The sequence below is a fragment of the Astatotilapia calliptera genome, chromosome 8 (genome assembly GCF_900246225.1).
Source record: "Astatotilapia calliptera chromosome 8, fAstCal1.2, whole genome shotgun sequence".
In the NCBI taxonomy this organism is placed as follows: domain Eukaryota; kingdom Metazoa; phylum Chordata; class Actinopteri; order Cichliformes; family Cichlidae; genus Astatotilapia; species Astatotilapia calliptera.
In genome coordinates, this window is record NC_039309.1 from 25,392,266 (window position 1) to 25,403,927 (window position 11,662).

Below are 11,662 nucleotides of genomic sequence, written 5' to 3' on the forward strand. Positions count from 1 at the left end.
TTAAATATTCTAGGAACCGCAAGTAAGCCTGCTGTCTGAGAGCAAAGTGCTCTATCAGAATAATATGCAACTATAAAATCTATATAGGACTATAAAGGACTCCTTGTTTACATAAGCAACTAGAATCTATTTGATAAATATGATTCAAAATAGTGCAGCAGAATTTCCTTGATACCAGCTGTTTCCTTTCTCCAACAGTATGACTGGTTCTTCAGTAATGAAGAGCTTGATAAAGAAGAGAAGGTATGGGCTCTTATCACCCAAATGAACAGAAAACACCATGAATGACTGTATGCATTCAGATGTCGTCACTTCTTTTATGTCTGCTGGATGTGTGTGTGTGTGTGTGTGTGTGTGTGTGTGTGTGTGTGTGTGTGTGTGTGTGTGTGTGTGTGTGTGTGTGTGTGTGTGTGTGCCCGCGTGCGTTTGTGTGTGACTGTAGGCCCCAGATGATAATTGGGACATACAGCCTTTGCCCAACATTGACCATCTGCTGACCAACATTGGCAAGCCGGGCATGCCAAGAGAGGCATCAGGTGAGGAGTGGGGGCTGCTGCAAGAGTCCTTTAATGCTTCACCAACAGACAGATTCAATTGTACGCACATTGTGAAGCAGCTAGATTCTCGTGAGCTTTAAGAGTAGCTCAAGAACAGTGGGTAGAGAGCTTAATGGAATGTGTTGTCATGGCCTAGCAGCTGCTTCCAAACCTTGCATGACCGAGCACAATGCAAAGTAATGGATGTACTCTAGAGCAGTAGAGACGGAGTGACAATTTCTGGAGTAAAAAAATCATGCTTCTATGTCTGGCAGCCCACTGGAAGAGTCTGGGTTTGGCAGTTGCCAGGAGAATGGTACTTGTCTGACTGCATTGTGCCAAATGTAAAGTTTGGTGGAGGAGGGATTATGGTGTGTGGTTTTTCAGCAGTTGGGCCGGGTCCCTTAGATCCAGTGAAAAGAAGTCTTAATGCTTCAGCATTTTGCTCACTGCCTGGGACCATGGAACCCAACTGGCATTTGCTATAGAATACCAGAATTGATAGGTCGACCAATGGTGCCCTGTACATTTCACAGAGGGCAGCATCTTCACCTGGTCACTTTTGACAGGCATAAAATAGCCTGGAGACGACGTGGCCAACGTTATGCTGTGCGTAACATCGCTCAGCATTACCAGTTTGGTCATGGGTCATAGTCAGGGGAGGCATATTCATGAAAGAACGCACAGACCTCTAGGCAAAGACTAGATAAAGGCACCCTGACTGCCATTAGGTGTTCGGATAAATTCCTTAAACGTACTGTCAGACCCTTTTTGGTGCAATGGGTCCTGGTTTCTCCTGGTGCACAAAAATACCCAGCAAGAGTATGCAGGGGTTCAGACACTGACAATCTAATGCCACTGCATTCAACACTAGCAACACAGAAATGTTGAAACATTAGACGGGCTTTAGTAGAAATCACTGAGTTCACTATTTCCTCACTGAACACAGACTCTTGCCAATTTATGGTTAATTCAGATGAGCAGTGGAAACACTGCTTACATACAACTTGAAGAAAAGAGCCTCACTGCTTTAGCTGGAAAGTCTTAACTTTCCCTCCTTATTCATAATTCTGTAGCCTCATCAACTGACAGCATTTTTCTTTCTCAGCAGACCTCTGTTCTGTTGTGCTTGTAGATACTGACAATGTTTCCTACTTTTTCCTCTGTTCTCTTCTTCTGGGCCTTTCTGTGCTTTTTTTCTAGCTGAGACAGTGGATCAACCTCTTCGGTAGGACCAGGTCTTCCTTTCTGTGTGTTTGCTCTTTCTTTGGATTCATTTAACCATTTGTGCTCTTTCCACAACTATTGTTTTTTCCAACATCTCCACTTTGCCTTTTTGAAAGCAGCTTGTGCTGTGATTTCTCTTTATTTACATGTTTTTATATTTTGTGACCATCCTAACATTACTACCATCCAATGATGACATTAACTAACTTACTTTTTCCTTTCTATCAGGTTCCACCACCAGCGATTCTCTTAAGTTAAAGGTAGGTGCTAATTCTTGGAATAGGATATCACATTTTGCAATAGAAAAAACATAATTACAAATACTTACAAGTGGTAACCTTTCAGCTTTCCTCTGCATCCAAAAAAGATCCGAACACCAAGTCCATCATCGCTGCCGTCACCCACAAACATAAAAAAAGTCCAAGTATCCACACGGTGAGCAGAAACACTGATGAGATTTCTGCGCACGAACCAGCCAAAGCCAGCAACAATGGTGAAGGAGGGGTAGGGGAAAAAGAAGAAAGAGGAGAGCTAGATGAAGTCGAGGGAGAACAAACCATCCTTAACACTGAAAAAAGGATAGAGGGAAAGATCTCACTTGTAGGAGGAGAAGAAGCTAAAGCAAAAGGAGCAGGCAGTGATGCAAAGATGTCAAAAAGGAGGAACAGCCAAAGAACCAACTTACCACCATCACAGCTTTATCCAAATAGAGGATCTGACTCAACCCGTCAGATCCACACCGCATGCTCAAAATCACCACCTCTCAGGAACCCTCCTTCCCATTTTAATCACAGTCTGGCCAGAGGATATCAGACCATTCCTTTCTGGGTATTACCCACCAGGTCACGCAACATCAGCAGCCAGAGTGGAACTGCTCAGCACCAGTCAGCACCAATCTGCTATAGGAAAACTAGAGGTGGGAGGACAAGGGCTGTGTCCATGAATCTTGACCTTGAGCTGGGCAGGAATGAGGATAGTGTAAGAGGATGTAGAGATGATAGGGTGAAGGTAGTCAGAATGACTGAGGGAGAGCCAGGTCCCAGGTCCCTACCTCACTGTGCACAGAAGCTTCCCTCTCTCATCTCCTCTTCATCAGGATGGATAGATCAGAGTTCCTCAGGACATTCCACTGTCATCCTAAGGAGATCAGGCCTAGACCTGCAGGACAAGCTGAGAGCATGGCGTCGCCACACAGTGGTAGTTTAACCAGTCTGTTTCATCCACACTAATGAATACCAAGCACTTGGCCTTTACTCACTAACACTGTGTTGCACTTGTCCACAAGCAGGAAAACTGTCTCCAGAATATTCTATTGGAGATGTAATGTGTCATTGGAAAAAAATGTCATTGTGTGCAATTGCAATGTCATTCCAAAGTGACAACAATAATGCACGGTACTAGGATCTTTATCTTATTTTCACATACTGCACTCCCTCCCATCTGCTGCGGATTTTTCTCTCCTACAAACATGGTCAGAAATAAAACTGCATAAAATCAAATCAAATATACACTTCTTCAAAAATGAGGAAGAAAATAGCACTCCTGACAACAACTGATGTCATAGACACTTCATATAAACCATATAAAAGATGGAGGCTAGCTACATTAGTGAGAAAGCTGCATTCATAATCTTGTGAACCAAAAAAAAGTCCACGCACATCTTCCTCTGTCAATGGAGCAGGTGCAGAGCTGAAGAAATGAGATGAAGAAATAATGGTTTGCACACTACAGAACTCTAGATTCATTATTTATTGCATGCAATAAATAAAGAGGCTGTAACCTTTTGGAATGAAAACCTACAACAGTATAAATGTAAAAGTGCTATGTGGTACCACAGCAGACATTTGAAATTTAGCTGAAGAGCTGTTGCTGCTCTAGTTATAGCAAGTCACAGTAAAGAATTCATCTTTGTTTTTCTCTGCAGCCTGACTCTGAAATAACTGGTGTTCCTTTTGCCTTCTGGTTTTGACTAATCGCCACTCTTAGTCTCTCGCTGTATGATTGGACTTTTTAGACTAAAAAATACTTGCATGGTCAAAACAAATACAAATATGCAAACCTTAAGTGTACAGTAAGACTATTGTGTTTCCCAGTATGTGTGTGTGTGTGTTGCATGAGGAGGGCCAGAGCTATAATAAAACCTGTTTCGTCATACGTTTTCAGGGCAGCTATGTGAAGTCATGCCAATTTTTTTGTGTTTTTTTTTCTCTGTTTGTGTAATCATACAGTGTCAGCAGTGTGCAAACATGATAAATATTTGTTGTTTGTCATATTGTGAACTCATACTTAATGTCAGTGTTACAGAGACAAGAAAGCAGCTAAAAGCAGCAAGCAAACCACGTCCTTAAATCCAAAACCACACAGTCTCATCTGAGTGATGTTAGCTTTTTGTTCTTTTTCACAGCTTCGGTATTTTTTTGATTCCTTCCCAGAACTTGAGTTTTGTAAAAACAAGTTTCAAGAATGAAAAATTGGAATGGTTAAAAAAATGCGTGTGACCTAAACTGACATTAGCTGTGGTCAAACCAGACTCCATGTTTGTATATCTAGAATCCGTCTGTCTTCTCTGTCTGTGCCCTGGTGCATGTAACTCTGTACAAGTGTTGCAAAATTGGTCCACGCAAAGTCTTGTTAACCTGTGTATATAAATATTATACATATTAAATTATTTGTATTGAAACTGGATTAGTAATATTTGTGCTTCAATAACTAAAAATAATTGACCTTTAATAAAAAGGGCAGCTCTATTTATTTCATAATTCGGGACAGTTTTCTCATCATGCTGGGAACTAAGAAGCACTGCATTTTTTCTGTCTCAGAAAAGTAAAGAGGGGAAGTGAAAGCTTACAGTAGCAGTTCGAGAAATTCCAAAAAGATACTGCCCAGTTGCAATGTGGGAGATGTAGGATTGGGCACTCTTCCAGTTTACAACACATTGGCCATTGAAGACCAAATGTAATGAAGGATGATGATGATTGTATTAGTCCAAAATAAAAAAGAGAATGCTCATACTTTACTCATGTTTGTCTAGAAAGGAAACAGACTGAGGCACCAAATATACAGTCAATCGAAAATAAATGCTTCTCAGCTTAAAGGCAGGATCCATAGATTCATGGTAAAATGAATGAAAGAAGAACTCGCCCCAAAAAGCCCTGTGCATCTAACTCCATACAAAATCCAACATGTTTATTGTTCATCTGGATGTAGCATCAGTGGGAGAAATGTTTTCATCACTCTTGCAAAGCTGTGATTGCAGCCATTTGGAGATTTTCTTACCTGAATTACATCCAAAATCCATTTTCTTTCACTTCTGTGGAGCCAGGTCTTGGTGGGCAGCAGCCTAAGCACAGCCACCAAGACCTCACTCTCCCAAGCCACCTCCAACTTATCTAGGGGGACACCGAGGCATCCCGAGATCTCTTCACCGTCTCTTGGCCTCGAAACACTTTGCATTGGATGCGCCCTTGTGAGATGCCCATACCACCTTAACTTTTTTCCCGCCTTAGACCTTGTCATACTACATATATAATAACTGAAATAACACTAATAGAAATGAAAAAACAAACACATAAAAAGAATCATATGAACAAGAGAAGCCAAAAGAGAATTTATGGAAATCATCTTGGGAAAGAAACATGTTCATAATTTTGACTGCAAACGCTGCCAGACAGGATTTCTTAAAATAAAAACAAAATAAAAATAACAAACTTTTTGAGTGATCTAAGGTTCTTTAGACACTTCCAGTAAGACTGTAGGTTCACAGTGTAATTCACATTTAAAGTGAATTACACTGTGAACCTACAGAACTGCACATAGAAGGGCGATTCTTCCACTGTCTCTGTTTGTAGCAATACAAACCGACTGAAGCATACCACCTAGACTCCTCTACCTGTTTCATACCTGTATGGGTCTCTGTGTCACCTCTGCCTACGACTAAGGCACTACATCCTGGGGCACCCAGAGTGGGAAGGCTTAAGGGAGATCCAACAAATATTGAACAATATTTTATTACAGTTATTGAAAAATGTGCCAAGAATCATATATAACACATTTATAGGATGCTCGTAAATGACGTGATATTTTTGAAGGATGAATCCATGGTGAGCATCAAATCACATAATGATGTAGAGGATAACTTCTCCCCATTAAACTCCTTCACAGATATTGTGGACTTGTTCACTGGTCTTACGTTGAATATCAGCTGCTTCATGAAGACATGCGACTTTTCTTCCTCAGCAGGTAGACCAGACCGTGAGCAACAAAAGGCCACAGCAGCAAAAAGACGACAGTCTGCCCAGACATGTCAAACGGCCACGACATCTGTTCCTAAGGGGTGGGGGGCAAAATCCCACAGCACGTGAGAAAAAAGCCTGTGACCACATGTTTGTTTACATGAGCATGCATGATAGGACGATATTCTTTGATGAGTACAATCAGAGCCTGGTACCTGTTGTGGTGAAACACTGCAGGTGTGATCTCAAGTCTGAATTGTGAGCCTGCCACACACAACACAGCAGTAAACTGAAATGACTCCCAAACTTCAGGTATGTAATTTCCTGTAAGCCTGTAATTAAGAGCTTTTATCCTTTACATTTTACGGTAAAGAAAGTACACTTGAAGTGTTGGGACGTAGGAAAGCTTACGTGTGTGGCAGCAAGCCTCTCCAACACTTCCAATCTGTCCATCACACTCCTCATGTCCTCTCTGAGCCTCTGAAGAGCCAGGATGATCTGCTGTTGTAGGTGAGCCTGATGCAGCATCTCTGCACCACCTTCTGAACCGTGCCCTCCTCCACGTCCATGCCCACTTCCACCACCTGGGGACCACCCCAGACTTCCCTGTGGAGCACCTGTGGACCATAACACTTCAACTGTCTCTTTATTCATTGATTTATTATAACAATCTTTAGGATAAGATGTTATTTCATTGCAACGATGGGTATTTCATTTATACCTATCGTTACAGCGCAGAAAGCTGCTGCAGGATTCTCCTGAACGACAGGATTCGCCACAACAAAGGTGCATGACCAGACAACACGCCACAAAGCCTGGGCACACGAACCCTTTTTATCTAAGTGTGTGATTCACAAATTTATACTCCAATGGATGCATTGGTGTCTTGCCCCCTGGATCAGGGGGCCACCCAGGGATCTAACACCAACCTTCCGATTAGTAGATGACCTGCTCGATCTCCTGAGCTACAGCCACCCGGTTTATCCAATAATAAAATTAACGCTTTTAGAAATTACATAGCAGCTTACGTTCTCTCCAATCACGCTGAGAAGTTTCTTGCCCAGTGTGCCGACTCCTCCTGTCTGGAGCCATCCCATCCTCTGCTCCTTCTCCCCTTGACCTGCCCCAACCTTTCGGCCTTGCTTCTGGCTTTGAGCTGGGAGAGGACTCTAGGGGCACGTGGTCATTATAAAGCTGTCTGACCGGGTCTGTGAGCAGACACAGTTAATTCAGTTAGTTAATGTTTTCTTAAAATTAAGACATTGTGTTATTAACTGGCAAATGTGCCTCACACCTTGACGTTATGGAGCTCCAACGAATCCACTGAATCAGAGAAAATTTCACTTTCTGAATCACTGGTGAGCGGCATAACCTCCAACACTGCAGATTCAGCTGCAAGTAAAATCAAATGTATTCGTGTTTGTGTTGGTTGCTGGGTTTAACAGGCATTTTGCTGGAACCAACATCATGACAGGAAACACATTTTCAGCCCTAATAGAAAAAATAAAAAATCATTTGTGGAATCTTTTAAGTGAAAATGGCAAAACAGAACTTGATTCTTCACTTCAGTTTATAATACACAGATAATTATTTACATTTATTTAGTATTAATAAATTCAGAGATTTAACTGTCTACACCATCACGTACAGATTAAAAGCTTTTGTAAGCAGTTGAGACTTTTCTGCTTAAATATGACATAATACACCAGATTTTCCCACAAGCTCTGAAGTAGAAAAAGACAACTGATTAAAGAGATGTAATCGAAATTAATACAATTAGCCGATTCCTGTACTAGAGGTCCAGGTTAATGTCGAAGGATTAGTGAGAAAGGCCAGGTCCAGTACCCCACTGTGGGAGAAGTGAGCAGGACGAGCACTTGTAAGGAAAATACAAACGACGATCTGTGATCAGATCAAGGATTGATTGTATGTGAACAAAGGTTTCGCTCTATAACTGGTTTATAATTGATTTAGAGTCCAGCCCAAGTGTCCGAGAGCTGCCTGTCTGCCAGACAGTTTACCTTTGACACTGTTAAATTTGGGTGAAAGCTTTTAACACCTGAACCGGTCATATGATGATATATCCATAATAACCACATAACCCCACTGTACTTACAGTGGAGGCATTAAAGGATCCACAGAGACCAGACTTCGCTCCCTCACTGTTCACTTTATTAAGACCGAGACCGTGTCAAGTCTAAAGTTTGACTTATTAAAGTCCACAATTTGCACAGCTACATTTTACAACTTTAGCTACAAGGCAGAAGCACTAGTCTGTCATGTCATGTCAGGTCCGTACAACCCGCAACTATTGTATTTAGCCTGTTCAGCACCATTGAGTCCTCCTGTGCATTTCCAGCTACTTTTTTCGCCGGTTTAATTCCTTAGGAAAAGAATACCAATCATCGCCTCATAACAACAAATAATAATCATAGCATCAATATAAGGATCCACAAATGTCAGCAAATTCCTAGAGGGAGAAACTATTGGAATGGAAAAGTACTAGAGGGACAAATATGTTTGCATCCCCGCAAAAAATGACGACAACAATGAACGAGGGGAAAAAATTTAATAAAAATATTTCAAGTATTTTCTTTTTTTTCAGCTGGGACCACAAATAAAACACCGAAACATGACCACACAATAATTAACACATAATGCACCAGCACTAGCATACATGCTAGGAACAACGTCACTCACGTAGATTACGTCATAAATTCGACAAAGCTTCCCCCCAAAAGTCAAAATTAGGCCAGAGGTATCAGATCCTTACATACCATTACATATGGTACTCCTGACATGCTGACATACGGTAACATACACCCTGAAGAATCATGCAGAAGTCACTAGAGGTGTTTTATTAAAGCTATTTATTTGGTTATGCATTAGGGCCACAGGTTTTCAAAGTAGGGCTGTGCGATATGACCAAAATCTCATTTCCTGATATAAAACATTTCTCATCCCAATAACGATATATGTCACCAAATATTGCATTTTCTGTCAATTCTGTGAATCCTGGACAACTCGACTTGAAGTGTTTTCAGCTGGGCATCATGTATCTGGAGTTGAGTGTTTTGACCAATGCATTAAACTATACAATTTTAGACATAAGTTGTAACGGTAAGTATGTAATTAAACTAGTATTTAGTACACGGCGTGCTGCGGGGAAAGGCCTGCTCTAATGTTTGAGTCTAAGGTTTAATTTGAGCACCTGTCGGCTCTTTTTTGCTTCTCATCCATAAACTCTCTCCACACTCTTTCACGTGATTCTTGCGTCGGTGGTTAAAGAGGTTTGTCGTGTTTGAGTCTGTGGTGGGGACCGGTTTGCGCCATAATTTGCAGATTACAGTTTTCTGGTCCGTGTCAGACTTTTCATAACCAAACCATGTCCATGCTACAGAGGTAGCCACTCGTTTAGAAATAAGGTGCTCGATTTGTTTTGACTGGTCCTTCTGTTTGGAGCTAACTGGTTCTGGCCATGCTGGTATCCTCTGTGCCCCGATGAAATAATATTGCCGTAAACAGTGTATTTTGCAACACCATGAAACAAATGATAGTGTGTAATTTGAAACGAAGTACTAATGGCTTCCTATCTGAAGCCATTAGTACTTAATAACTTATTAGATTCTCAGTAGCTGAACCTTTTAACCCAAACCTGTAAGTGCCTCATTACACAGAACGTAATCACTGACCTTCTCTGAGTTTCAGCAGTGACTCTGGAGGTCGGGGCATGTCATCAATGAACAGGTAGAGGAGGCTCAAAGTATTTGAAGAGTGAGGCTGTATTCTCATCAATGGGCATGGTGTCAATGACCTACAGGGACATAAGAAGACTTAGAGATCAGGAGATTCATTACTTCACTGCAAGTCCCTGAGACATTTAAACAGAAGCAGATTTTGAGTGGATCAGTGAGAAAAGACAAGTGCCTATAAAATCCCAGTCCATTCTATTAACTCTGGTATGGGACTGTTACTCCTTATTACCAGATAACTAGAGCCAAAGTAGTGGTAACGTCTCAGCTAATTGTTTATTCTTGCATCCAGTTTCAACATACATTGTTTAACCCACATAAAAATGAGGGTACCTTCTTTAAGAAACGATAGAGGTGAGGAAAGATGGACAGCCTGCCCAATCAATCAGAATAAACAGGCCTCCAGTATGTTTCAACCAATGGGAAAGCTTGCCTGCTGCTGTGTGTCCCACCCACCTGCCTCTGTGTCTGCTGCCCTGTTATGTATGTAGTCTCGTGTTGGCTGGAGGAAAAGAGTGGCTGGCCACTGTGTAACAGTTGCTACTGGTGGAAGTTCATCTCATCTTCATCCAACAGTAAGGTAAGAGTTCAAAAACAACATATCTGTATTATTATTGTACGGTGAAATGTCATATTACTGTTATTAAAGGGTAAAAAACATACCCTGTCACATTATTTAGAACCCCGCATCTGACTGAGAGACACCATACAATTGTCTTCAAGCATGATGCACTGAGATCGGTGCACACATACTGATGTCTCAGTTAGTTTTTGTCTGTTTTGCACTTTATTTTTAAATAACTGCATTCATCTTGAATTGGTTTGATAAATAACTGTTGTATATGCAATTACTTTACCTTGATTGCTTGGTAAATTTCAATGTTTTCATATTGTCTTTGGAAAAGTGTTTATTATGCAATTTTCTTGTCTGTTGTGACATAAAGCACAAATCCTTCCCTTGTAGCAGCTAAAAAAAAACAGCTAAACAAAAGCAGGCTGTTTGGGAAGCCTCTAATTAACTTGTGTGAATTTGCTTCTTTACATGTATAAAATAAATGTACCTCCTGTGCAACTTTCTTCATCTCGTCCACATAGGCAGCCATGGCGCTCTCACTACTCATTTTTCCCAGTTGGTTCCATGCATCCCTAACACAGATAAACAACTTTTGAGTCACTGGAAGAAATACACTTGACGACAGCATATCAGATGACAATGTGGTTAAAATCTTATCAAAATGTTTTCTAACTTTGGAATTACAATTATTAGTAACTTTGTAATTAGTAGACAATATCAGTAATTTTAATATCGGCAATTTACTTAACAACATAAAACAAAGAAAGACGTTATTAATCAGTTGGACAAAAAAACTTCTAAAATTCAAATTTTAGCAAGATTTTTAATGCGAGACTATTTCCTTTGTTATTTCTAAGTGACTTGATTACTTGGCTTGTTTTTTTGTTTTTTGCTTTTTTCAAAGTGTGTGTCTGCCACCAAAAACTAACCTGACTACAGCGACTTCCAAGTGCATAAAAAACATATCAGAAAAATTGAATTTCTTTTATTATTTCATTTAAAATTGTAAAATTTCATATACTCCATTTTTATTACATGCAAAATGAAATATTTTTAAAGCCACAGCAAGAAGGTCCAGAGTTCAACTCCAACCACCTGCCTGGGGCCTTTTCTGTGTGGGGTTTGCATTGTTTTCCCCATGGTTAGTGTGGGTTCTCTTTGGGGCATCTGGCTTCCAAATCCAAAGACTGGGAAGAAAGCCTTTCTTCCATTAGTGGATACTTGGATCGGATTGGCTCGGCTCGTGGTCCTCCCACCTGCTGCCTCGCCTGTACGCCAGCCTTTGCCAATGGTGAGTGGGTGTCACCCGCCGATCTTCTCACTCTCTCGCCTCTCCGCTCC

General features: G+C 41.0%; 1 protein-coding gene and 1 pseudogene across 8 annotated transcripts in view; one reads left to right on the forward strand and one right to left on the reverse strand.

The window, feature by feature from the left end:
* LOC113027774 (rho GTPase-activating protein 21-like) overlaps positions 1–4,774 on the forward strand; it is a 78,574-nt gene extending 73,800 nt beyond the window's left edge. For 5 of the 8 annotated variants that reach the window (XM_026177571.1, XM_026177570.1, XM_026177569.1 and 2 more), the window contains 4 exons: positions 199–243; positions 443–536; positions 1,992–2,023; positions 2,109–4,774. In XM_026177571.1, coding sequence (XP_026033356.1) covers positions 199–243; positions 443–536; positions 1,992–2,023; positions 2,109–2,969 — 1,032 coding nt within the window. In that variant the 3' untranslated portion in view covers positions 2,970–4,774. Of the gene's footprint in view, positions 1–198; positions 244–442; positions 537–1,739; positions 1,765–1,991; positions 2,024–2,108 lie in introns of all 8 variants that reach the window. The other 3 variants (XM_026177574.1, XM_026177573.1, XM_026177572.1) reach the window with 3 other exon arrangements.
* A 980-nt stretch (positions 4,775–5,754) lies between these two features.
* On the reverse strand, positions 5,755–11,347 carry LOC113027776 (acyl-CoA-binding domain-containing protein 5-like; annotated as a pseudogene).
* Between the last annotated feature and the right edge of the window lie 315 nt (positions 11,348–11,662).